This window comes from Arvicola amphibius, chromosome 7 (assembly GCF_903992535.2).
Source record: "Arvicola amphibius chromosome 7, mArvAmp1.2, whole genome shotgun sequence".
Taxonomy (NCBI): Eukaryota; Metazoa; Chordata; class Mammalia; order Rodentia; family Cricetidae; genus Arvicola; species Arvicola amphibius.
The window spans coordinates 49425286-49453112 of record NC_052053.1 but is presented as its reverse complement, the minus strand read 5'-3'; the positions used below and the strand labels follow the sequence as shown (position 1 = coordinate 49453112).

Genomic DNA, 27827 nt, shown 5'->3' with positions numbered 1-27827 from the left:
GACCAATCAAACAGCACTTTGGACTGCCAGAGGGCTGGCTTTGACCTCTGTGGACACCTGGACATTACAGGACTCAGGCAGAGTTAATATTAGCGGTAATGACCTGGTCTAAGCCTTGCTCCTCTCGCTACTCCAAGGTTTTGTTTCCTTTGAAAGCTCCTAATCGCTCAGCCTCATTTTGGGATTTACGGGGCTCATTGCTGGCTGACAGAGCAGGGACTTAGCCCAGGCACGGAGCCTGCAGTCAGGACTTCCTGTGTCTCACCCCCCCCCCCCCCCCCACCGAACCATTCCTTGCTATCTAGCAGCTTCTCAGGTCCCGTGAAAGTGACCCTGGCTTTTGAAGCCAGCCAGTCTCAGGCTCGACCACTGTAAATTATCAGCCATAAAAACTTTGATTAAGTATCTTTGTCTGCTCGGGCCTCAGTTCCCCACCGCTGTGCAGCCGAAGTTAGGTAATACTCATCAGGTGCCTAGCCCAGCGCCAGCAGGACAGTGACAGATGCTGACACTGTGGGACCCGGAAGCCCTCTCTCTCTCTGTGTCCTCTGCCTGACTTGGCCCTCAGGGATGCCTCCTGGGCTCTCAGGCCAGGTGCTCTCTGCCCTCCCTCACACCCTGCCAGGTCTTAATGTCAATCCCACTTTGTAACCAAAATCCACCTCTCAGCACTGAGATCCCGCAGAGCCAGTGGGAAACAATGATATTTAAACACCTGTCTGTACCTGGAGAGGGGGAGATTGGGCTTCAAAGCTGCGAGAACAATGGCAGCAAGAAGGAAAGCCAGCCAATCGAGCCAGCGTGCTCTCCTGAGACCCTGGGATGAATTCCAGCAGGCCCGGGAGGATGGGGACGGGGACAGGCGTGACCAGAGGGCTCGGTCAGGTGCCTGTGATCGACATACTCTATCCAGACACCCAGACTTCCGGTCCTCAGAGCTGCCAAGGTTGGCTGTCTGATGGGATTCCCCCAAACTTACAGACAAGATCAGGAAATGTCTCCTAAAAATGAGTGTGGGTGTGCATGCATGTGAGCGTGGGCTGCAGGTGTGCAACAGCACACTCAGCTCTGTTTTGCTCTCTGTAAAGACAGAGTCTCACCGTGTAGCCCAGGCTTGCCTCAGACTCACAGATTAGGAGTGCTGGGATGACGGGCTGTGTCATCATGGGCAGGACTGGTGTCACCGTTAAAGTTGTGTGCACCTCCAGGTCTCTGCCACCACAGCTCAAACAGCTGTCACAGACCACAGGGGCATGAAGGCTGTGTCCCTTGGAACTATTTGTGGATTTGAATTTCATAATTTCCATGTGTCATGAAAGGTTTTTTTCCCCCTTTTCAAACTTTTAAAAGTTTAAAAGAAAAAAGCTTAAAATGATTCTTAGCTCACAAGTTGCAGAAAACTGGACGGCAGTGGGGGTTGGCATGGACTCTGGCTTAAGACCCTTGGTTGCCACTATGAAGACTGTATGTACTGTCTAGAGTCTGGGTCCCGGAGCAGGCACTGCTCATCTGGAAGATGTGGCCACACATTCTGGGCACACATGTCCCCTTCTGTTGTCCCACATTGGAGGTCAGTAGGGAGCATCTCCTATGGACAGACTAACAGGGTCCCCCTCCCCCTCCCTACTCCTTGCTTGCTCCCATATCTGGAATATGAGCTGTGGACGACCTGGGAGACTTGTGGGAACAATGCAGGTTGTCCATGCATCTTGCCAGTACCAGGTACCTGTTGGATTCAGGCTGGCTAACACTGGTAATGACACAGAGTCCTTCTCTGACACTGGGTACGGAAGAGCACTGAAAAGGCCAATCCCACTGTCCCTTCTGCTCTCTCACCCTGGGTCCAACCCTTCCCGCTCATACTTCTGAGTTCTGAAGGAGATGGGATCTGAGGGTGGGACTCTGGGGACAGCTGTGACTTGTACATACCCGTGTATACGAGCTCTGCGAATTTGAGGCCCAGGCCCTGCTTGATTTTGCGTACTTCCCGATCCATGGTGAAGGCCTCTATGTCTAAATGAGCGTGGTAAAGGATGGTCCCTGCTGGGGTCTCGTAGATACCTAGCCATTTTTCCAGGCAGGGGGAAAAAGAGAAAAAAAGAAAGAAACACATGAAACCCAAACTGTCAGCAAATGACAAAAAAAAAAAAAAAAAAAAAAGAAAGAAAGAAAAAAATAATGACTCGTCTGACAGGAGAGAAGCTGGTCGGACCCATTCACTCCCAGCTTGCTGCAAAATGCGTCTGTCATTATGTTCACGCTGGGGCCACGACAGTCCACTCTGCGGCTTGTGGAGAAAATGTCTAGATGCCCCCTTTGAAGAGGCCCTCAGACGCGGGAAAATGACAGGGTTTCTGAGCAGCGCACCCCCTCCCCAATGCATGCCCACCGGCCTGCAGTTGAAAACCTGTAATTAAACCAACTACGGTGGAGCCCAGGGCCCCAAATATCCCTTCCTTCCTTCCACCAGGGAGTCTGGGGAGGGGGAGACCGCTGCGTGCACATATACATGAACATGTAAGCACACACACATGTCTCTCCAGAGATCGCTGGGGTTGCTTAGGACTTCAGCAGCAGCTCCACTGTACAGATGGGGAAGCCGAGCCCCTGAAAATGCACTTGACAGAGAGGGAATGGAATCCAGGCCTCTGGATCCCTGATCTGTGCGACACAGAGGTGCCAAGAGGCAGGACTCTACCTGTTCTGGAGCCAGGCCGTGCTCTGGTCTGGCCTTGGACAGAACCTGTGTCCACTGTCCTGATGGAGGAGAGACAGGAGCAGTACCATCCCCATAAACATTTTCTTCTCAACACACGATGCTGAAAAGAGCTTTTCAGCTGTCCTGGCAACTTGCTACCACCTTTCCACACTGATACACACGTGTACACCAGCACCGTTCACAAACCTAGCCACAGTGCCAAACTAGCCAATCCCCATGCTCTACAAAGCATGGGTGGAGGCTGAGGAAGGAGGAAGACAAATTCAAGGATAGCCTATCTCAGAGACAACAAGCAGACAGGTTCTGACGGGGGTGGGGGAGGAGGGCTCCATAGGTCAGGGTTTGCCTAACAGGCCTGAGGCCCTGGTCCTGGGATCTACCCCAGCGCCGTATAAACTGGTGTAAAAGAACAACACTGTAATCCAAGTACTTGGGAGGTGGAGACCAGCAGGATCAGAAGTTCAAAGCTGTCCTCAGCTACAGAGCAAATTCAAGGCCAGCCTGGGCTACAAAAGATCCCATCTCGAGACGAATGAAGTCCGCCAAATGAACCTGTTCTATGAGGCCAAATCCTGCATTCCTCCATTTCCAGATGTGCAAGCAGCAGGTGGCTGCTGGGTGTGTAGGGAAATGAGGGGCAAGTATTGAAAGGGGATAGCACTCCAGTCCGAGCAAATGATAAAGCCCCCTGAGAGGAAGGCGGCGATGCATGTGTGCTAATGTCACCAGGCTGCGCACCTAAATGGGCTGTTTGACCTGGGCGTGGTAGCACCTTTAATCCCAGCACCCAGGAGGCAGAGGCAGACAGATCTCTGAGTTTCAAGTCAGCCAAGGCTATAGAGAGAGAGCCTGTCTCTAAAACATAGTTATGTTGTCTTTATTTTTATGATAGTTTAAAATTGCTTTACACACACAACACACATACCCGTAACCCTCTTATGTGTGCCATTCTAGACAATGTCTTCCACCTTCCTGAATCTCCCCGTGACCTCATTCCCCACCACACCCTGGATGTCCTCACATTTGTGCAGACACCCCGGGGCCTCCTCATTCCCATAGCAACGTCCAGAGAGGCAGAAAGGCAGGTGGAGGCAGCGACAGGCAGGATGACCAAGAAAAGCCACTGCTGACAGCCTGAGGGCAGGGAACCCAAGACCTCAGCAGGGAGGAGCAGGTCCTGGAGGGACAAGCCTGTAATTCCAGCACCAGGGAGGTAGAGCCAGGTGGTGGAGGCTGTTAGTTGAGACCTTCCTGGGCCTCAGAGCACAATGGTGTCTAAAAACAGCAACTAGTGACCCATAACAGAGAAAACCAAAACCAAAGTGAGTGATAGGGTGCTTGCCCGGCACACACCTTGGGTTCGGTCCTCAGTACCACAACCTCCTCCCCAACAACTCCGGTAACTTTCTGAGTTGGATGTGTGGTTCCACATCTGTAATCCTAGCACTAGGGAGGCTAGGAGGTAGAGGCCAGAGCATCAGGAGTTCAAGGCCAGCCTGGCTACCTGAGATTCTGCCTCAAAAAAAAAAAAAAAACCCAGACCAAACAAGACCCAACATCACAATTCTCAGCACAGAGGTTGAAGTCACTCCTTGGGGCAGGATGGCTCCACCTACCAGTGTCTTTGGATGGTCCCAAGTCAACAGGAAAGGCCCAGTGACCCAGAAGTCTGTTCAGAAAGACAGACAGATGCAGGAAGTACCTGCCTCCAAAATGGCAGCAATAAAATAAGGTTCAAGGCAGGTTCTCTCACCCTAGGAAGACCAACAATGTGACAAAGTGACTTTGCATGGCCTGTGGGTCACCTCTGGACACAGAGCAGGTGCTAACACTAAGGCAGCAGGGGCCTTGTGAGGATCCATTTTGTCATAGCTTGGAGATGCCTGTCCTCACACTGGCTATAAGTAGTGGGGGTGGCAGCATCCCAGGCCTGAGGCCACCATGTTCTCAAGTTCTGGGGACCCAGATGCCCTCTTTGCAAGTCTCTCCCTCCCAAGCCACTGGGGACACAGCCAAGCTGTCTGTCCAGAGCTGGAGTTGGAACCAGAAATCTCAGCCACTGACATTGCATCTGGCTTGACTGTGTGGCCTTGGTCCCACTCAGCCCCTCTCTGAGCTCCGACAGGAAAACAGGAAGTTGCTAAGTAACTGAGTCTTACAGGCTAACCTCCGACAGGACTCGAGAGCAAGCATCGAGATTCACAACCAGTCCTGGAGGTGAACCCCTGAGGTGTCTCCACAGCATCACCCTCAACAGTCCAGGAGGAGGAGAACGCAGGCAGTGTCTAGGATTCTGGAAAGAGCCACCAGTGGCCCAAGGTACAACAGGTACTGCCCATGGCAGGTGTCCCCGAGAAAATGAGGCCAGCGGCACCAGCAGCAAAGAGTGGGCAGAAGGGTGGGCAGAACCCATCTCCCTTAGAGCTCTCAGCACCAGCCCCAGGGTTGTCAGCCGGCAGCTGGAAGGTCACAGGCGTACAGCAAAGTCCCAGCCAAGAGACGTGAGCACAATTAATATTCCTGATCCCATCCCAGGTGGTCTTAAAGTTAATTGTGACTGATCAAAAGGCTTGGTTTTAGTTCTCGTGTGTGTGTGTGTGTGTGTGTGTGTGTGTGTGTGTGTGTATTTTAAAGCTATCCACTCTCTTGGCAGGGGCATGGGGTACAGATGATTTCTGTATTTCTTCTAGAAAAAAATCGGTGGCAGAAACCTGATTCTAAAAGACTATGGATTTGGGGGCTTTTGACAGTCGGCATACAAACCACCGTGCAAAGAGGAGGAAATGACAGCTGAGCTGGCGCGGCTGTGGAATAGACAACAGATATCTTCAGAGTGACACGCACCGCGGCTCCAAGTGTCTATTTTCATCTCCCCGTGTTTACGGGAAAGACAGAGGTGTCAGCAGCCCTCTGTGGAGCAGCTTCAATCACACCCTAATTACTGCTAGGAAAGGTGGGGGCTGGGGAGGCCAAGGAGCTGGGGTGGTGGGAAGTGGAGAGTGGACCAAGAGGAAAAGGTGGGGATCACACAGCTGCGGCAGCTCAAATTCTTACCAGCTCAAGACTGAGCCTTGGCTCGGGCTGAGAACTGTGCTAGAAATGAATAGCCTCTACCAAACACATAGGAGTCAGGCTAGGGGTTAGGGTACTTGAACCCAAGACTCTGGCACCCAGGGAAGAGACTGGGAGGTAAAGGGATGATAGAGCATGGATTGATTGGAGCCCCAGGTCTCCTTTCTCAGGTACCAGGACCAAGGCTGGAGGTGGTTGCCATGGTGACGAGAAGCAAGTCAGGGTGGGAGTCTAAGCTATTTTCTAGGTTCTTGTGCCCAGGTGGCCCATCCTGTGGATCAGATTGAGTCTCTGAGACTAGCCATCCCTGAGCTGCTGGGCTGAGTCTCCTGCTTCACAAGTCTGCTCTTGCTGTCTGTCTGTCATGCTCCATGTGAGCACAGCTTCTGGGAGGGCCAGACAGGTGGGCGGCAGGGGGTGCTGGAGAGACAGGCCGGAAGGCTGGATCAAAGGGCAAGCGAATTGTTACTCTCCTGGAAATGAAGTTCAGGGGGCAAGTGGGAGAGAGAATGGAAAGATAAAGGAAAGAAGGAAGCTTGTGAAGAGAAGAAGCTGACCAGGTCCGGTGTGCGGAGTTGGGGGGGGGAGCAGCCAGGGGAGAAAAGGCCAGCATGGGGAGATGGGGGATGGTGGGTGAGCAGCCATGAAGAGAAGGCCAGGCCAGGTGGGACAAGGCAGAAGGGGAGAGAGGGCTTGAGAGCCAGGACAGAGAGGCTGAGGTAAAGGACATATAGAGGCAGGCAGGAGGGACAGACACAGCCAGGCGGCTCCTTCCTGGGCTCCCTCCTGCCTGCCTCCCCCTTCTCCTCCCTACTGATTTCATTTACTTCACTTAATTAGCCCCCCTCCAGAGTTAAAAAGATAATGTGATATGGAGGAGGGAATAGGCAAAAACAGCCACTCCATGAGGCTCTCCCGGCCCACAGTCCCTGACCCTATGGTTTCCCACAGGGCCTTCCAGCCAGGCCACCCAGACCCAGGGTGCCATGCTGCCCAATTCCCTATGCTCCTGCCCCCCAAGGAAAAAAAAAATCAGGCTCTTAATGAATGTCAATTACCAGCTTTGTAAAATCAATACAAATGACATTTCCCCCCCACATACATGGAGATCCGGAAACCCCCAGCTCTGCCCTCAGCATAATCAATGATTAACAGTCTTGCTGTCACTGTACACCTAATAAACTCCTCAAGGGGAGTCCATAGTACCCTCATTAATTGTCTGTTTTTGCTTTCACAGAGAAATGTTTGGCGTGCAGAAATAAAAACAGGATACCCTAAAATTACCAAGCATAAAAACTGGCAAGCGAGACTCCCGGAGAGCTCTCCTAGGCTCTGAAGATCCGTGTTTCAGAGATGGCAAGCAACTTGCCTAAGGTCACGTAGCAATCTCCCTCCCCTGAGACTGTAAAATCCTGAGCTTTTAGAGACAGCCACCCAGAAGTACACACACGGAATCTAGGCAGAGCTGAGGACTGAGCTCCAGGCTTTTCTGTGGGTGACAAGGAGCCAATCCGGTTGGGACACACTTGATTTCATGCTGGGGCTCTTCTAGGGAGTCTCTATCAGGAGGGGGGCCTACCTTCAGGCCACAGCACCCAAACCCATCTCACACGTGAAGAAGTTAAGGCTCAGGAGGCTAAGTTGATTCTCGATGGAGACGGAGTCAGGACCAGGACTCGGGCTAGGTGCCAAAGCCTTGGCCTTCAACATTAGGTCTTCAGAGAGCCCACCACCCCCAGGCCAACTGTCCCCACCAGCCCCTGCTTCCTCTATCCTCTATCCTCTCACTCTCAACCAGGTGGGAGACATTCCACCATCGCCCACCTCCAGCTTCTCTGCCCTGACCGCGGCAGGCCAGGCCTTTATCACCACCTCCTTTCTCCACCCGGCAGGACGACATTACAGAGTCAGGTCTGGCCAACCCTTATCTTCCCAGGAAAGGACATCAGTAACTAGCCTGTCAGATTGGCAGTACCCCCCAGTAGCACTGAGCTGCTTTTGGAGTCAACGGGACATTGCCACAACCAATTAGTGATATCCCCAACGGGCACAGGAAGGGTCTGTTGGTATCTGACATACCTGAGTTGTACTGGGTCCCAGAGGATGTAAGGCTGCTTTTGTGCTCCCCCAGAATCCCCTGGGGACTGAAGCCATTGATGAACCACCTCCACAGAAGCTGTGCAAACTATCATGGGTAGATTCGAACCTGGATCTGTCCATCTCCACACCCTAGGCTCTTAGACCTTTTCTCCAGGCCCCAGGCCTCCCTGGGCGAATGCCCCTCTTAATCCTGCCTGTAACTTAGAGTAAAAACTTGCCCCTTCAGGGTCTTGGTTTCCCCATCTGTAAAACTAGGTGCTAGTTTCTCCCAAGGCCCATTGTTGAGCTGCCTTGGAGGAATTCTTTTGTGTGGCTCTCAAGGGCAGGTGGAGACAAAGGGCCATTTAATCAGATGCTAAATAGGTTAGAGACAAAGGTAGACAGGGAATGAAGAGAGACACTCATTAGCGCATTGTTCTTTACAAGGCCTCGGAGAGTGGTGCACATTCTCACAAAGATCAATCTGGGAGGGAACAACTCTAGCTCTGCCTAACTGGCAGAGGCAGATATGTAGGGGAAACCGAGGCTCAGAGATTACCAGCCCAAGCTCACCAGGGCAAGTCCTCGGATCTTCATCTCCCCTAACAGCTGACATCTGCCCATCAGCTCTCTTGGGACTTAGAATCTCAATTTGAAGCAGGACCAGGGCTGGGACTGAACCTTGGCCTCATTTTATCTGGCCATTTTCATCTACAATCAATGTGGAAACAAAGTGATCTGAAGTCCCTAGCAGTATGTCACTGGTATTTAAATATTCAGGTGGCCAGTTCAGGGGCCCTAAGTGCCAAAATAAGAAGAAGCCCCTAAAAACACTGCAGCATTGGACACACACACACACACACACACACACACACACACACACACACAGGACTAGCAGGGACCAGGGATGGCACATGACTGATGATAAGGAGTCATGAAAACACCAAGGCACCAACCCCCCATCACCCTGGGATTGACTAATTCTCCATCTCCAGCCAAGAAGAGGATCTGATGGCCCCATGGTGGCAGCCTACACCAGCCAAAGTGGCAGGCATACCACAGAAAAGTAGGGTCTATCTGTCCCTGGCAAAAAGGCCTTTGGAGACATGCCAGAACCGGCCTGGCCTGTTCAGGGTTCCTGTGTGTAACTCACAGCGCCCTCCCTGGCAAGAGTCCCACTCTACTGCCCGCCCGGTGCTAGAGAAATGCCTTAATGACCACGAAATTGGCCCTGCATGGTCCGCCTCTTAACCTGGCTGGCCCGCCCGCAACACAAGACAGCCTGACCCGTAGGCCGACCTCTCTCCTAGACCCCTCCCTCCTCTAGAGGCAGCCTTGCTCACAGCACCTGGGAAGTGTGTGTGTGTGTGTGTGTGTGTGTGTGTGTGTTGGGGGGGTGCGGCAAAGGCCATAGTCCTCACTTCATCCGGGTAGGAGAGAAAGAAGGGTAAGCCCTGTGGAGGTGTCGGGTGAATGGTGACATCCAAATGGTATGGGTGGGGCCTGCTTTGGGAGGTGCCAGAGCAGGCCCCAGCAGGTGCTGCACACACTTACCCCGGGATTTCATTCCAATGAAGCGGTTCTCCACGATGTCAATGCGACCCACTCCGTGTTTGCCCCTGGGAAGAACAGGCCACTTGGATTCAGGTGCTGCCACCAGGCTTGGGGACCAAGGCCACCCACTGAGCAGGTGGCTTTAGCTTGCCTAAAGAGCAGCTAATGGGCATACTGGCTCTATCTCAGGTTCTAAGGCTCAACTTAGAGAGCACCCAAGTCGGGAAGGCAGGCCCCAGGGGATGCTGGGTAAACTAAGGCCCTGTCTGGGTCACGCTGAGGCCACCTGTTTCACCTGTTACCTCTGAATTGGGATTTGCTTGGCCCCTGGCCTCACTAAAGTCTCATCTTTCTTTGTGTCTGGATGCCTGGCTCAACCAAAGGCCTGCAGCCCCAGCAGGACGGATCATAGGAGGTAGTGGCAGCCTTGGGGCCTTTATCATCATGGGTTGTGGGTTAAATAGACACCAGGACTCTCCTGTCAAACCAACATGGCTGAGAGACTCTGTCTACAGGGCCCAGACAGTCAGACCTCCAGGTCATGAACCTCAGCTGTGACCACTAGTCACCCTGATCCAAGCCAGCGCTTGCCAGCAGGGTGGCAGTCCTGGAAGACGGGGCAATCCATGGACACTCACGCAACTTCGTTCAGGTACATGAAGAGCTCCAAGGAAGTGCGGTGGGTAGTGCCATCTTTGATGTTTGTCACCTTCACAGGGACCCCTGGGGCAGACAGAAAGAGAGCAGTGGGCCTCCAGGCTGGGGCTCAACAGAGCAGCCTGTGCCCACAACCCCACCCTCTCCCTCCACCCACATCGCCTTAAATGGATGTGACAGATATGGAGTCCCAATGACTCCTTCAAAGCCCTGTGCTGGGGGGAAAGAAGGGGCCAGAAAGCCCCCCAGAATGAAAGGGAAAAATGCAATAAAAACGCTCGCCCCCTCCCTCCCATTCTCTCTGCCCCTTTAGCATTTAGGGGCTGTGAAATTGGAACCAGGCCCTGAACTAATTGAATTTCACGCTTCGCCATTGTCTTACCAGTGAGCACCTTCTGTCCCCACCAGCTATCCGGGGGCCGCCTGGCCGAGGTGCAGCCAAACCCTTCGAGTACGCACAGGCGTGTGTGCATGCGCGTGCATACACACATGCACCTAAGCAGTGCTTTGCCATGCTTGCCAGGCGGACAGGGACCTCTCAGTCCCAGCCTTGCACCCCAGACCCTCAGAGAGCCACCTGATGGATGAGCTGGGGTGGTGCTCACTCCAGCAGACACCCATGAATTCTGAAATGTGTTGTCTGGGGTGGCAGGAGGGAGACAGCCGAGGCTCAGCCAGGGAAGGGCCATGTCGAGGGGGGTGGTGGGGAGGGGGCAGTGGGTGGGTTTGGGGTTGACTTTGAATAGCAAGGGGCACTTTCTCGAGCGGTGTGAAATGGGTAATAAATGTATTAGGGGGCTAACAAGAGAGCCGTAACAGTGACAAAGAAAAGCTGTTCAAAGTTGGCGGCTAATCCCCCACCCATCTGCCTGGCTCATTACCATGTAGCGAGCCATCGGGTGCCAATCAGGGCTCAATAGCGGCTTTGGAGTCTTTATTAGCCAGGCGCCGTTTGGAGGGGCTCTGCTCAGGGCGCTGACAGCCTCACCATTCTTAACCCCCATTTCCAGGGGTTTTATAACTTGGTTGTAAATTGCTATTAAATGTAAGTCTGCCCAATAATGAACCTTAAGCCCCCTCACCACCCCCTACCCCTCGCCTCCCTCTTTCTCTCCATCCCTGGTCCTATTATCACCCAACGCTGGGGCCTTGGATGGGGCCTGCCTGGGAGGAGAGGTTGACATTGTTGGTGCTGCTGCCGGAGAAAGCCTCTTAGCTTTTAAAATAGTTAATAATTAGATTAAAACTTCAAATAAATTAACTAGAGAGTGAATGAGGACTAGGCAAGGGAGGGCGCCTCCCTTTTTTTCTCAGATAGCCCTCTCTTCTCCAACTCCGCCTGGGGCTGCCCTGCTCCTCCAGGATGGGCTGTTGGAAGCTTGTGCCTGGGACTCCCCGCACCTCCTGCTTACCTCCCACCCTCTGCTCTCCCGGCTCCCAGGGGCTGACGGGCCCTGTGAGAGAATCCTGCAGTGTGGCGTGGCACATCCTACCATCTGCTCAGAGTAAAGCTCCAGGGAGGCCCCTTCCCAACAGAAGGCTTGAGGGGGACTCAAGGCTGCCCCCGTGTTTAGGGTCCCAACCAAGGCCTCTTTGGTCCCTGAGTAGTGTGAGATTCAAGTTGACACAGTTGAAGAGGAACAAAGAAGGTAGCCACAGGCAGGTGAGGCAGCTCCTTGGGAGAGGCTGGAAGGGGGCAGCTAACCCGTTATGGTACCACACCCTCACTCCATCCATACCTTACGCTGGGTACCTGTAAACAGCCTTTTCGTGGCTCGTTTTACAGGCATTATACCTCAGTCCCAGAGAGATAAGTTCCATAAGGTCATAGCAGCCAGGGACACACGGAGCCTCTACCATCCCCCATCACCCTGTCCTCCAATTCTGAGGTCCCTTGTTGAGAGTCTGAGCCATCAGAGACTGTCTTTTGCTTATGTTTCAGCCTGGGGGCCGCTTGGTGGATGCATAACCTCCTGCCTCCCTAGCCTCTGCTAGGTACTGTCTCCTTCAGGAAGCCTTCCTAAAAGAGTCCCCTTCTTGTATCCCTATACCCTCTCAGTTGGGCTCCGTTTCAATCACTACACAAATCCATGCCCCATTCCTTCCTCCAGGGCAAGAGAAGAGAACCAGAGGGGCAGTAGCTTTGAGTCCAGGTACTGGAGACCCCAGATGAACCAGATGGGCCCAGCTTTATGAGTAGAGTCTCAATGGAGTCCCTGAGGCCAGCTATGTGGCAGACTAACCACTACTAAGCACTTCCTGGGGGCAGCACCTGGCTGGATGCCCTCCCTACAGAACTCCTTGCACGCTAGGAAAATAACAGGTACTCCCACCCCCAGTTTATAGATGCGGAAAACTGAGGCTCAAGGACACAGACAGTGACTCTCCCAAAGCCAGCTACTTTGGGACAGAAAGTTCTCTGACAAGATCTGATGTCAGCGCACTGGAGTACAGCCTAGGAAACTCTCCTCCCAAGCTTGGAAGCTCATATTGTTGGGAGCCTTTAAAGGCCCTGCCTGTGCTCTTGCTTCCAGGAAATGCAAGGAGTTAGAAGGCCTGCATCCCAGGCAGGAGCGGGGCCCCTTGGGGCCCCTTCAAGTCCACTCACCCTTATTCTTCATGGATGGGCACGTACCTTTTTTAAATTCTATCTCAAGGACATCTGGGCTGTTGGGTGCTTTGGCAGGGTCCTGAGTCTTTGTATAGAGACCTGGAGGTGCTTGATTCTAAAAAGAGACAAAGGTAGGAAGTTGAGGCATCGTGAGCCACACCAAGCACACACACCTGCTCGCCATCTCCTGCAGGTACCTCCTTGTCCCTGTCCAGGACCACTGGTCCCTTGCACTCCCCCACCAGTTCAGTGGGTCCAGGGGACTACCAGCTCCCAGCCAGCCCCGCCTGCCAGGGGCCTGAGAAACAAAGGGCTCAAGAAATCAGACAATTTTTCCCCTCAACTTGATCTCATCTTTTTCTTTGACGCCCCCACAGCTGGAGGCAGAATAGCAGGAGAGAAGCAAGTCAGGCAGGAAAGAGTGGGACTTCATAGGACTGCGGTGCACAGGCTTCCCGGGAGCCACACGCACGCGTGCGTCACTGCCTGGAATTGGGGTTTATTCTGCACTGACCGCAAAGCTAATGACTGTGCGTGACCCCAGCAGGTGCTCTAGCGGGCCAAGCCGTCCCTGGGGTCCCTGAGGTTAATACTCATGGGGAGAAAAGAAGAACAAAGCAAAACCATTTGAAAACACATCAACCTTTATGTATATTTTTTCTTGGGTGCATTAGAAAATGGGCCTCTCTTCCTTAGGAGGAGGCAGAGGGGCTGCTTGCTACCCAGGACTTTCTCGAAATTTCCTCTTGCCTCTAGAGGCTCCAGCTCCCCCACAACCCAAGTCTGAAGCCTGGATACTTGCCACCATGGGGCTGGGAGCCTGTGGGCCTGGCTGCTCAAGTTCGTCCTGGGGGCATCCTGTGCCCAGCTGTTCTGTCCACCTGCTGACGTCTGGGAACCACAGCCGTCAGCCTTTCCTTTCACAACCTCGAGCGCCTTCACACACCACTGCTCACTTTGGAGCTCCAAGCAGCCTTGCCTGGCAGGAACAAATGCTGTCCTATCAGCAGGGGCAGAGATGGAGGCTGCAGGCGGGCACTGTTGACTGCTAAGTTTTGCATGAACCATGCTCCATGCGACCACAAACAGCCCAGGCCACCTAGCACACGGGAGGGGAAATCACAAGGCCCCCAGCAACTATGGGGACTTTACTTTGTGTCATTTTACAGGCAGGGTCTCAAGTAACCCAAGTTGGCCTTGAGCCTCTGGATCTTCCTGCCCCCTAACTCCTAAGTGCTGGGATTACCATCATATTCAACTGTGGGAGACTTGGGAAAATACCCCTCAGGCAGATGTCAGGCTGTGATACCCTCAGAAGGCAGTTGTGATTCTTCAAACTTTAGTTTCCATCTGGGGAAGGGATTCGTGCCTTTGACTGCGTTAAAGTTTAAATGCAACACAGGAAATGTTGCAAAGGCTGGTGTGGATGGAAACTCACTCTGCAGGTGGGATGTCAGCTTGGAGATGGACACCGTGCCTTCTCCAAGAGAGACCACAGAAAGTCACCCTGGGACGCTTACCTATGGTGGACCCCTTACCCATCAGCTGGAGTAACTAGCAACCATATTTTCCCGGGGCCCTCCTAGATTTAACACCAAAAGTGTTGTATGTCAAGAATCCTTGGTGCCACACAGTGGTAAGGTTTATCTTTCCCACTCAACTACAGAGCTCCAAGGGACCCTGGAATGGCAGCCACACCCTCCTAAAGTGCTATTTGTGTGGTAGACACAGGGTGGCCTTAAAGGCAGACCCAGGGAGGTGTGAAGGGTCTGTAAGACACACACACACACACACACACACACACACACACACACCACACGCACACACCCGCTGCAAGAGGCCTCCAGGAACCAGAGGGAAAAGTAGCTGGTCCAAACCACACCTTAGCGCTCTTTCAGCATCTCATGCTGCTTCCCAGCTGCTATGGCAACCTGGGCTGCAAAATAGTTTGATGCCTATGGTTGAGTGTCAACGCCACTCATCCTGGAGCAGACTTCAGAGAAGTGCCACGTTCCCAGACCCGCTCAATGCATAGAAAAGCCTGAAGCTCAGCTCAGAGGTGGAGCGGACTGAGGGTGGACTTCAGGGTGACCAGCACAGCAATCACTTCCCCACACGTCCAGAGCTCCAAGCCCCTAAACTGCCCCCCCCCACCCGCCTCTGTCTGCAGTGACTGCAGCCACTTCAGTTTTGAACCTAACAGTAGAGGAAGGATGCCTCAGGAAAGACAAGAGACAGGAAGGTGCTCGGGACAGACAAGTTCATACACTCTACATCAGGAGTCGGGCTAGGGGTGGGCAGCTGACAGCCCCATTCCATCAAATAACTAAATAGAAATAAACTGGTGTTTGCTTTGCATTCTGAGCTCAGGGGGTGCCTGGCTTCTTTTTAACTCTCCCTCCTAAAAGCCCAGTTCAAATGACAAATAGTTCATTGCTGAGTATCTGGTGCCATTTATCCACCCCAGCGGGAGGGCTCACTTCCAATGTCATCTGGGTTGGGTGGGGGGAAGAGAGGAGAGGGGGAGAGGGAGAGAGAAAGAGAGAGAGAGGGGGGATGGGGGAGAGAGAAAGAGAGGAGAGGAGAGGAGAGAGGAGAGAGAGAGAGAGAGAGAGAGAGAGAGAGAGAGAGAGCGAGGAGAAAGGAGTTGGGTAGGGATCGAAAGAAAGCATGAGACAGGGCCTGCGAAGGAGGGATTGCAGCAAATGGCCCATGAACTAACCCATGATGTAGAGGCATGATGGATGTGGGGGTGGCTTATTCACCCATCAGATATGGCGGCCGGCAGCTGAATGAACTCTTTCACTGTGGGCCGTATGAAGTTAAAGCAAGTAAATTTCTATCTTTCTTCGTATTAGCTGCCTCATTGCCCTTCAATCAGCCCTGGCGGAGGCAGAAAATGGCTCAGCCATCTGCCTCAAACCCTCCCTTCCGCAGACCTCGGGTCTTTTTTGGGGAGGGGGAGGGGCCCTTGACACTCTCAGTGCTCCTCCCCGAGGGTGGGGGAGGGCTGTGGGGGGGGCACTGCATGAAGCAGGGGGACACCGAAGCAAAAGCATCTTGGTGCCGTAGGATTGGGGAAAGCCTCCATGGCCAAAACATAGAGAGAGGACAATGTGGGTCTCCCGGCCAGAGTAAAGGGGGGCTGGGACTCGGTGTCTCTCAGCAGCCATGCTGTTGCCTCTCCCCAGCCTAGCCCATTTCTACTGCTCGGTGAGGGGAGCGCGGTTAGAGACTGTGCAGCAGTGAGCAGCAGGGATTTGGGGTTCTGCTGCCGGGCACTTGTCTCTGGGACTTGGCAGTCACAATATCTTTGACTGGGACATGTTAGCTCTGGGACCCAGATCTGTCCTTAGTCCTTAGTGACATGGTAATCGCGCTAAATCTCAGGCTCAAGGCTGCTTCCCTGTTCTGAGGTGACCAGTTTGGGAGTTCTGCTTCTTTAGTGAGGGTAGGGCCTGGGCAGCTGAGAAGAGGCTGGGAGTTTTCCCAGGTTCCTGGCCTCTAGCCTGGAAGGACCTAGAAGGGCTTGCTCAGTGCTTCAGTTCTAGGCCCCCCTCGGTGTGACTGACTGGCTAATGAGCTGTGGTTGGCCTGAGTGTCATGGGGTCAGCAGAGCATGAACTGGAAAAACCTGTGGCCAGCAGGAAGCAGCCCCACGGGCCCATCAGTCCCCAGGGTGGGGTGGGGTGGGGGCAAGGGTACCAGCTTTCCCTCGTGACAAGTGAGGGCTCGGCCATGTTGTTGCCTCTGCCACAGCCTCAGACCCAGCCCAGCCTGGTCCTACTGCTTGTGAGGGAAGCTCTGAGCAGACCTCAGACAGTTAGTCTTAACTGTGGCCTGAAGAGAAGGCAAGACCCTCATCCCCCTATCTCAGACCTTGTTCCAAGCCATGCTAAGCACTTTCTATTGCTACCTTGTGCAAGAGAAACTGGAGGCTCAGACAGAATGGGTGCCAGTGGGAAGGTACGGGGAGAACAAGGGCACTGAGGGTCCCAGCTCCAAGTCTTGCTCGGCTCAGTCTTTTCTCTGGGCCTCGGGTTCCTGGTTCGTAAAATGAGACTACTCACACTCACAGTCAAAATTCAAGGAAATCAGAGCAGGAAAATGCCAGAGGCAGGTCTGGGGTCATACATTTTAGGATGGCCATCATGGCCTGGTGCTGCTAGGTTAGGAATGGGGTCAGTGGAGTGCACACCTGGGCAAGGGGGTACCCTGGGGCCTTGGTATGGAGATCCTGATCCAAACCACCCAGTCGATACTCCTCCAGCCAGCCTTCAGACCCCCCAGGCCCAGCTGCTAAATTCTCCAATGTCTTCCAAGCAGACTAACCCTCCACCCCAAGGCAGCCACCCAGGGTGTGGGGCTGGGCCAGGAATGGAGTCATTCCCTTGGGGACAAAGAGGCTTTGCTCTGCCCGCCCCCCATTTCCCACAGTGGGCAGGAGGAGACAAGAAGCTCCTGGGGAGAGAAACCTGACATTTGAAATGGGTCTGCGGGCCCACCCTGGCCAACCCAAGAGGCCAAGCCAGGATGGGTGTGAACACAGACCCAGACAAATGGCTCATTGGGTTCAAGCCCTCGCGCCCCAATCCAGGCAGTGGCCCAGCGCCTGCCTAGCACCAGCGCTGGTGGGGATAGGCCGCACCCGCCCACAAGCGCCTCATCTGCTCAATCGCTTCCCTATTGTCTTTCAATCACCCATCCTCTCTGCTCCCCCCGAAATGGCTCCTTCCAGTATTCATCTCTACAGCAGTTAGAACACCAGGGAAGTGGGGTGTGTGGGGTGGCAGGGGCAGGGGGGAGCGGGAGTCAGAGCCCAGCATGCAGGCAGCAGGCAGAGTGGCCCATGGGGAGAGTTTGGGAGATTGCCATGCAGAACTACCCTGGCCCCTGGTGAAATTTCAATTAGGCCTCACGCGCATCAGATAGCGTGAGTACCGGGGACCACCACAGGCAGCTGGCTCCCAGGCAAAGGGCTTACCTTGGGGTTCTCCAGGATTCCAGCCTCGTAGCTGTAGGGGAGAAGTGAATTGAGTATACATAGTAGTGTCATGTAAACCTCTACTGTCCTCTGAATCGCCCACAGGTCCAGTCTGCCTTTTCTCTCTGCCAAAGCAGTGCTGCCAACCCCACCCAGAACACTCTGAGCCACCCCAGTTAGCTAAGGAAGCTGCAGGCTGCAAGGAAGAAATGGGGTTTTCCCCCACTCAGTCTTATGGGTGCAGCCCTGGGATGCCACACATGGGGACTTCTGCCTTCAACACTCATTCCAGTCTGGCCCTTCTTCACCCTTGAGGTTTTAACTCCAGAGACAAGTTCCTCTGAGAAGTTGTTCCCAATACCCCAGGCCTGCCAGATCAATACACAGAGCTTGCCTGCACCGACTGAAGAGAACATGGCAAAGTCAGTCCCTGGAACAGAGGGGTTGTACTTTCTCACTCCAACTTACTTGTATTGTATGTGTATGACTGTTTGCCTGCATGTATGTATGCAGTGCCCATGGAGGCCAGAAGGGGGCGCTGGATCCCCTGGAGTTACAGATGGTTGTGAGCCACCATGCGGATGCTGGGGACCAAACCCAGGTCCTATGCAAGAGCAGTCAGCGTTCTTAACCACCGGGCCATTGCCTCAGTGCTGGAAGGGGCTGGACTTACCTGATGTGCATTAGGTTCTCATCCATACTCCAGGGGCTCTTGGGTGTGACAGGGATGGGAATTCCATGTTGCTACAGAAGAAGACAAAATGGTCAGGGGGAGGCTCCTGGGAGGATACATGAAGGTCATGCTTCATTGCCTGGGATCCCTCAAGGTGCCAGTTAGCCCCAAATCATGTCCCTCTCCCCTTCCCAGGCTGCCTAGGGAGAAAGGGAGGATCTTAAACACTAAAGTGCCCTCATTAATCAGAATGGAGGCTGACCTTGGAGTTCCTTCCAGAAGATATCATGAGCCCACAGTCCCAGGACCCATAGAAGCACTTAGGGGCAGGAACTGGCTAAGCATTTCTTGGCACCTGCTACTGATACCCACCACATCCTAAGAGCTAGGGGCTATAGCAGCCTAAGTATCTATCATGCAGCCTCAAGGGGACCACAGAGGCATCCATCCAGAGATTGCAATGCTTCATGTGAACCTGATGAAAGGAGGAACACCTATAGGAACCTCCATCACAAGGTATCTCCTGGAAGCCATCCCTCCAAGCCATGCAGCCGCTCTGCAGACCCTCAAAGTAGAGCCAGGTAGCCTCCACCTCCATCTCTTGTGGCTTGATGATATTTGATTTCCAAGTGGTCCTCACCATTGCTGAAGGATATATGCCCAGACCCCAGGCCAGACAGTGGCTGGCCATCCTTAATGGGCTCAATTTCCAGGGGAAAGGGTAGATGACTGTCCTAGTCACTTATGTGCACAGACACTTGACTATAACCACACATGAGTTCTGAGCTTCAGCTCAGAAATTGCTATACCCTTTCAACTCTGGTGGGCATGAAGCTTGGGATAGATGGCTAGGTCAATGGCCCCTCAAGCTTATGAGGCCAGACAGCGCCTCTGAGGTCCCTCTCCACCTCAGCCCTGTGGTCACAGTGGGAACCTGAACTTCCACTGGCACCATTTAGGGAGTCTCTCAGGGGATAGGTTTGCCCATCCAGTTCACAGGCTGATGCCTAAGATTCTAGAGCCCTCCGCCAGGTGTGGGCTAGTGAGAGTTCATTGTAGTCCTGAGCTTCAAGTGATGCTAAAAGAGAGGAAGTCCCTTTGGCTGTTCCTTTAGCTAAACTTAAAAAAACAGCAGCCCCCAAAATAAGCCACAATTGCCCTTGAGATGTCTGTCTTTTGTTTAAACAGCATAGACAACCAGAATACTTCATTTCCCCACTGCTCGACACAGATCCAATGCCCACACTTGCTCTATGCTCTCTCCATGTGGAGCTGACAGGTAGGGGACCAGAACTTTGCAAGATGGTGCTGGTGACATCTGAGGGCACGTTGCTGGGCAGCTGAGAGAAGTGGCTGGCCAGGTAGGGAACCTTTGTTTCTGGGGGTGATGTGGGACCCTCGCCTCTTTCTCAATTGGCCTTGATCACAGAGCAAAGGAAGGAGTGTGGGAAGGGGCAGCAAGGAAGAGCAGGGCAGGTGGCTGCCCTCAGCAGAGCCACAGATGCTGACCAGAGCAGAATCCAGCACAGCGAGTTCCGTCTCTTCACTCTTCTCTGTCCTCACTCACCCCAGCCCTAAGGACTCCCAGGTTAACTAAAGATAAAAAACAACCTTGGCAAGGGGCAGGTGGGGGCACAGGGGGCAGGTGGGGAGCAGGCGGGGAGCAGGCAGCAGTGGTGGCAGGGCCTTGGGGCAGGTGCTGCTCTAGTGACCACCTCAAACTCTGGTTTAGAATTAGTTACCTTTAGTACTAATTTTTTGAGTTACGAGAGGATTGAACCCAGGGATTCACCATGTAAAATGGGCATCTACTCCAGCCCCCTTCTTCTGTACCAATTTACCCAGGCTGACCCTGAACTCGCGATCCTTCCTCAGCTCTCTCAGCTCTGGGATTGTACGTCTGCACCATCAGGGCACTATTATTTCTAATCAGTTGTGATAATGATGACGATGGGGTGGTTTTGAGCCTTGAGCAGTGGTCTGGGGAGAGGCAGAAGCCAAGGCTTCCCCGTGCCTCCACAGCACCCTTTGACCCTGGCTACTTAAGGGCTTTGAAAGCAGAGATTTTCAAAGCCCCATTGATTTTCTTTCCCCTCATCTGTCTCAGATCCTGCCTGGCTGTGAATCTCACACAAAGCAGTCGGCCACTCGGTGCTTCTGGTCACTTCCTGGGTGCGGTCTCCTTTCCTAGTTGGGTGTGCTAAAGTTTTTCCATAGCCCGATCCTGAACCTAGCACCCAGGAAGAAAGTGGGGAGACACATTCTTCCTGCACAAACTCTTCCTGCTCTGAAGGTTATTCAAGGTGGAAGCTAAGTGTCTTCTCCCCAGAATCCAGAAAAAAAGGGGCCACAAAATCAGCTGTGCTGGGAAAAACCTGGGCTGTCGACCAGTGGGGTCCAGAGGGAGGGTACAAGCAGCCGCAGGTCGGCCTGGCCCTTGCTTCCAACCGGACTAGGGGAGGGAACAAGGCCAAGCACAGAGCTTGTAATTCATTATCCCTAAAGACGGGGCCTGCTTCATATTCTTCTTCATCAAGGAGACAAGGGGGGAGGAAAAAAGACGCCTCGCCAACCTCCACTCCCTTAATAGCACCACTATTTGACGATTTGTTTGGCAACATATGGGTTTGCTCTTGTAAACTCCACTCTTAATAATAAAACAACAGATGGCAAAGGACGCCTTTCCTCCCAGCGCTCAGGGGCCTAATGGGATGCTGGCGGCTGGGGCAGGGCTGCCTTCCCTGCAGTCCTGTGTTCCCCGCAGCGTCCCCTACCATGCGGCACCTTGGCTGCAGCGAGCTCACACAGCCAGGCCCTGGCGACTGCTATTTAAAAACCTGAGCAATTTTCTGGTGTGTGCACCGACTTGCTTTTCCCCCTGTCTGATTGATTGAGGCTGTTTGTCAAGTGCTGCCATCGAGTCGCTAAAAAGAAAGGTGCCCTGGGGAGCAGCTAAGGATCATGATGCAAAACTTCTAATATGTTTTATTGCAACTTGTATTTCAAAAAATGGCTGGCGCCAGGAAAGGCTTTGTCTGACATTGGCCTGGGAGTGTCTCCCTGATCCAGGGAAAGCACTGGGGACATCAGTGGCCAGGTAATTGAGGTGCAGAACAGCTCCCCTGCTCCCGCTTCCTGGCACTCCCCTGGGAACCCACGCCTACATGCTGCAGAAGAGGCATGCAGGAGTCTTAGAGCAGGCAACCCAACGCCTCCCAGCTCAGTGAACTGGGTCACCTCACAGAGGCCCACCTAGGAAATGGACCACACACCTATGAGGCTGATTTGGGGAATGAATGTCATGGGAGGGGGCTCCATCTTGTCTCATGCCAACAAGGTGGCCTTAGCCCCAATAGCCCGCGGCTCAGCTGAGGCTTGGACCTACCTTGGCATACTCCATTAAATCATTCCGGCCCTTGAACCGGTTGTAAAACTCAGGCATCCTCCAGGGGGCGATGACCTGGAGGCAGGACAAAGGGGACAAAGGGTCAGGACCTGGATAAGGAGTCTCCCACTGTGTCCCTCAGAAGACTCCCTGGGGAGTGAGCAGGGAGACTAAGGAAGGAATACTGGGTGGTGGAGACCTTTGTTCTGTGACCAAATGGCTGTGCATCCCTCTGGGCCTCAGTTTTTCCAGCTGAGACTTGAGTGTCTGAAAGTATGAGTGAGTCTTGGTGAACTGAGCTGGGGTGGGAGGGAGACAGCACAAGTGTAATTTGCCCCCCCACATAATGCTGCAGTGGGGGGGTATGGAAGAGTCCCAACTATACATATTCCACAGGAGCCCTGCTGGCCTTCAGGGTCAGGGACTGGTCCCCAAGAAGTAAACTCAGCATATCACCCAGTACAACGTCACTGGGGTGGTGGACGCAGTGGGGTGTGGTGGTATCAGGGTACGCTTCTCAATGCCCGGCCCTAGACACAGCAGTCCTTAATCAGACTCAGTACTGAGAAACTTCATGATTGGCCAAGCTCCCAGAGACCAACCAGTTTGGGCCCCTGCCCCATCCCACCATAGCCCCTGGGCTTTGCCTCTTTAAATAAAGATCCAGAAACTAGTCACCCCATCCCCCACAGTGGCCGTGGGAACCAGAAGCAGAGGTTGAAGGATGGGCCCTGGCGTCAGAGGCCCTGCAGTGCAGCTAGTGTGCTGGGCACCTTTGGAGGCCTGGCCTGCAGAGGTCAGATATATCAGAACTCATTACCGCTCACTTCCAGGCCAGGGACAGCTGGCAGTCCGTGCAAGGGACCGCAGAGAGGAAGAAGTCCAGGGGGAAGGAGAAGGATTAGGTCTCCTGGGGTTACCAAGGACCTCAGGTCGAGGTTGTGGGGTGCAGAATGAAGCCACCGTTGACAAGACTGAGCCCGGAGGGCTGGCACCGCGAAAGGGACGTGGAAGCCTCTTTAGCAGTTTGGGAAATGCTGAGTCCATGTTAGATAACTTTTTGAATACATGGAGTTCAATGAAATATTAAATTATGTTACCCGATTCTCTCTCTCTCTCCCTCTCCCTCTCTCTCTCTCCCTCAAGACAGGATCTTACTACTTACTATATAGCCTTGGCTAGCCTGGAATTCACTATGTAGACCAGGTTGGGCTTTAATTCATAGTGAAGTGCCTTCCTCTACCTCCTGAGTGCTAGGCCTGGATTTTAAATTTTTTTTAAGATGAAGCAAAGGATGACTGAGAGAAGGGATGGAGGGTTAAGTAGACAGAAGCCCAGGTCAGTCAGGCTGAGGGGCAAGGGTGACTGAAGGGACCAGTCTGGTCCATGCTCATGACATGCCAAAGGTCTCCAGGGAAGGCTCTGAGACACGGAGGGGGTCAGCCACAAATATCCAGAAAGGGGTCAGGACATAGCTGTAAGAGACTATTCTGACCCATGACCAGAGATATCAATGCCCCCTCCCCACACCCGGACTGCACCTCCAGGAAGAGAGAGAATGGCTAGGAAGATTGCAGCCTTCCCAGAGATGCCACCTCCTGTCTACTGGTGATCTTTACAGGACTCAGGGGCACCATGGAGTGACACAGAGACATTAGCAGCACAAGGACTCTACCCTTGTCAGCTCCTGGAGAGGGAGGAGCAACATCTTACCTTAATCTGGGGTGCCAGTGAGTAGCAGGTGAGCTCAAAGCGGACCTGGTCATTCCCCTGGAACGGAGAGCAAGGGATTATGAGTGCCACAGGATGGCATCTAAGGATGGACGACAAAATGGCAGAGGGCTCCCTTCTCACGCAGTGACACCCTAGGACACGTGCTAGCCTGTTCTAAGGCCAGAGACCAAAGAAGCAGATACTTCTCCATGCGAGGGCCATGACTGGACCCCAGGGCTTTCCCATGGCATGCACGAGATGCAAGGCTTGGGTAAGCATGCTTACAGCTAGCTGAAGGGTGACCGCACACTGGGCAGCACACAGCTGTACCATGTGTGTACAGCTGAAGGGTGAGTGGGAGACCGCACACTGGACAGCACACAGCTGTACCGTGTGTGTACGGCTGAAGGGTGAGTGCACACTGGACAGCACACAGCTGTGCCATGTTCAAGCTGAGGGCAGAGCACGAGCACACGGAGACATCTGTGAGTATATGCACTGTTGGAAACATGGTGGAGGCCTGGAAGAATACATGTGTGTGTGCATGGATGCAGTCTAGAGGGTCCTGTAGGAGCGTGCCGCTCCTTAGAGGCTGGAGAGCTGGATCCCAGAGACTCCAAGCAGGAAAACACGGGCCCCCAAGGGACCCCAGCCTCACGCTTTGATCTTTCACACTCATGAAGTGATGATTCCTGTCACTCCCCAAGCTTCAGTTTCCCCACTTCCTAGTGGTTATTTGGAGGAAGGAATAGAACTAAATGACCCGGGAAGGCCTTCTGCTTTCAGCCTCTTTCTGCACAGACAGGGAGACTGAGGCCCAGAAGGGGCACAGTACTGTAAAAGCGAACAGATGCGTGTCCTCCTGGGGCAGAGGCAGATCCCCAACCCCAGGCCCACATGTCTCACAGCCTGTAGACGGTCATCCTGACCACTCCAGGAGTCAGGAGGAAGAGGCGTAGGGCAGGCACAGGCTACCGGGGATGCTGTCTCTGTGTTGTCTGCTCTGCCACTCACAGAGAGGGAGGCTCAGGCACTGAGAAATAATAGAGGCCCCTTTCGCCTACTGTGAAAACTGCACGGGCGCAGCCAGGCAGCAGTGGGAATAACATGTTATTTTCCGGAGTCTTGTCAGGTGGTGCGGAAAGCCTGGTTCCAGCCCCTCCCCACAGAGCTGGGAGCTAAAAAGAGAGGCTGCTGAGCCTCTCGGACACCGGGCCCCGCAGCCAGCCCCTCCGTCTCCATTCGGTCCCACACTGGCACCTACTACTTCTGTCACAGGGACAGTTCCAGGGGCCAGAGGGCCTTTTAGCCGTGCTTGAGAGATGGACGGCACGAAGGCCAGAGATGCGGAACCAGTGCTCAGGGTCACAAAGGCGACACATCCATCCTGAGACTTCTCAGTTGGGCAGGTGCAGCAAGTGAGACCATGGGTTCTGTACAAGCCACCCCATGGGGGGGATGTGGGGACACTGAGGCAAGGTGAGGCGAGCCGCATTTTCTCTGGAACCCACTTGCGGCACCCTTAGGAAGCCAGAATGCTGTAGCACAACGATGCCTCATCTTAGATTTGCACCGTGCATGGCCAAGTGCTACCTAGCCTGGCCACTCTTTCCCTGTGGCTTCATGTTTCACTGACACAAAAGGCAGCCTGTGCCTCCCGAGCCAGGCCCAACTAGGCTGGTGTCTGCTGACCCAGACATGGCAGGGGGACGGATACCCATCTGTTCAGAAGTCAAGAGCCTTGGAAAAGCTGGACAAACAGGCTTTCTTGATTCAAAATCTGTCTTAGGCAAGAGTCTATGGCCTTGCATTTTCTTTACTGACCCTCGGACTCCCAGTGCTGGGGCAGCTCCTAGTAGCATCCCTAAGTGGGAGATGGAGGCGGGGGATAGTCATATCATACACATGTCATCCACATACTGGTGCGTGTGCACATGTGTGTACCATGGTGAGCGCCCATGGGAATGGAAGGGCAAGGAAGGGGGAGTGCCTCCCATCTGCCCTAGGGTAGCCTTGCAGATGGTGCCATTTAAAAAACTACCCCTGCACCCCCAGAGTCTAAGGCTCATATTTCCTGGCTTTTCTTTGAAATCTAGGGGCTCGAGCTCTCTGGATGGGTGGGGGTCCACTCTTGCAGCAACCAAGGACAAGAAACAATGCCGTTCTGAATGACGCTCTTTGGTTTGGACTGCCTGTAGGAGAGTCACCTTGACCCCGGGCCTTTGCACAGGCCACGCCTCTAGCCAGGGCTACACTTCACTCAATGTCTCTGGCTAACTCCTGCCCTTCTAGGCTATCTGAATACATGCTGCTAGTGTTCCTGCTGGCTCCGTGTCTCAGTCCCACAGCGCCTCCACCTGGCTGTACAGAGCTACTGCCTAGGAAGAAGCACGGTGAGAATGCTGGGGCTGGAGCGATGGCTCAGCACCCGCTGCTCTCGCAGAAGACATGGGTTAGGCTGCCAGGACATACTTGGTGGCTCACAACCACGCGTAACATAACCCCAGTTCCAAGGCATCCAATGCCTTTTTCTGACCCCTGTGGGTTAGTTCACCTGTGTGGTGCATACACAAACATAAGTAAAAAATTAAACTATTGTACCAACTCTTAGTGATGGGGGTGCTAAGGCAGAAGAATGGTAAGTTCAAAAACCAGCCTAGGATATATATAGAGAGTCTGTCTCCTCAGAAATTCACTCTTGAGGTTACCCAGGGCCCCCACATCTTTAGCGGGACTCTGCCAGTATCCTGTTGGGACCTGACTCAGCGGGTCTTCAGCATGTCCTCATGCCCAGTGTGGCTTTGCCTCTTGATCACCCTGCCCACCATCGTCCCGGGACAACCGCTTCCTGAGATGTGCAGTCACTGGTGTGTTCCCGAGAAGCCGATACTGCAACCCAGTGCTAAGCCCCAGCTGATCCCAGGACCTCTCCACTCTCCAGCTCTTGGAAGTTGTCAGCGAGGGCCATGTGCTGGGGGAGGAGGCGGGGTGCTGTACACACATGGAGAACACCCAGACCAGGGACAGCAGAGACAGAGGCTCTGGCTCCCCAGCAGTCTCACTGGCCTTCTGGCTGCTGGTATGAGGGACCCTGAGATGTTTCAAATTGGACCATCTTCCCTGTGAACAGTGGAGACACCCCCAAGCCCAATCAAAGCAGCTGTAGGGGCCCATGTGGAAAGATCTAGAACCCTGCTGGTGAAGCCCTGAGAAACCTCGGCAGTGAACTCAAGCCCTGGGTCGCTCTCCCTGTCTGCACCCTGTAGTAATACTCAAACCTAAGCCTCTGGTGCCCTCTGGTGTCCATATGCATATAGCACAGCAAGTGGTCAATTTCAAAGAACCAGGAGATGCAGTCTCTTGCTCTACTAGTCTGAATGCTGCCCCGTTGACTCCTCATAGAATGGACCTTCAGAGCCCTGTTCTTGGCTTCAGCCTGCAAGCCTCCCAGGATGGAGAGGTTCACTGCCTGCTCATTTCATCTGGGAAGGTTCAGTGGCTGGGGGGCTTTATCCTGCACTGAGACCTTTGCCTGTGTTCACCCATCTCTCTAAACGGCCCAGGAGCTGGGTGCTATCTTCACACCCATCTGTAGACGGTGAAGCAGTGACCCCCAGGGGAAAGTGTACAATGCGGAAACCATGGTGCTCGACCTGAGCCAAGTGTGCAGCTCTGAGCTCTGGGTCTGACTTCCCTCCGTGGCTCTTAGGGAAGACGGTACTTATGGACTTCCCAGATAGCCTGTAGCACCCACCTCTCCTCATGTGGTCCCCTAAAATCCAGTTAAGCAGACTGGGTACCAGTGAAAAGTGGGACCCTCTTGGGTGTGAAGACTGCCGACCAGTCTGCTCCCCTTCATGGCTACTACCAGGAGGGTTGTTCTCCAGTATCCTCAGAACTGTCTGAGCTGGGCTCAGATCCTGCTGCCTCTCCCATGGCTTCTCTGTGTTCCCGGTCGGGACATTTGTTATCACAGTCTCTGGCCTCAGGGACACACTGCTCCTTGGTTCTGCAATGTGTCTTCCTGTGTTCATGGCCAGAGTACAGACGTCATGAAGACAGGAAGCGGTCTTCCTCCTGACCCTTGACCTAAGGCTCTTGACTCCTGTCTTTCAGCAGCCTATAAGCTTGGGTGTCCTTAGGTTTCCCTAACCTAAGGACAGGACTCAACTGTGGCTGCAACCCAGCAGGTACCCACCCTTGGCATGTCAGACACAAGCTAGCTGAGTCAGTATCCAAGACAACAAAGGAGTAAGTAGCCAAGCTTTCACACCAGTGTTACCCTGGTGGTTGGTTGTTTCCAGGGCCACCACCAGGTCTGCCTAAGCTGCATGTCTCCTGTACCCCCAACATCACAGCCCAATGTCAGCAAGGTGGCAA

The 27827-nt window shown here is 53.7% G+C and overlaps 1 protein-coding gene across 1 annotated transcript in view; it reads right to left on the bottom strand.

The window, feature by feature from the left end:
• Positions 1 to 27827, bottom strand: part of Ass1 (argininosuccinate synthase 1) — a 48122-nt gene that overhangs the window by 8768 nt on the left and 11527 nt on the right. Inside the window, exons 6-13 of the mRNA XM_038335663.2 lie at positions 23448 to 23504; positions 21735 to 21809; positions 18350 to 18420; positions 17677 to 17707; positions 12717 to 12807; positions 10063 to 10147; positions 9425 to 9489; positions 1930 to 2061 (exon numbers count right to left, since the gene is read on the bottom strand). Coding sequence (XP_038191591.1) covers positions 1930 to 2061; positions 9425 to 9489; positions 10063 to 10147; positions 12717 to 12807; positions 17677 to 17707; positions 18350 to 18420; positions 21735 to 21809; positions 23448 to 23504 — 607 coding nt within the window. The remainder of the gene's footprint in view (positions 1 to 1929; positions 2062 to 9424; positions 9490 to 10062; positions 10148 to 12716; positions 12808 to 17676; positions 17708 to 18349; positions 18421 to 21734; positions 21810 to 23447; positions 23505 to 27827) is intronic.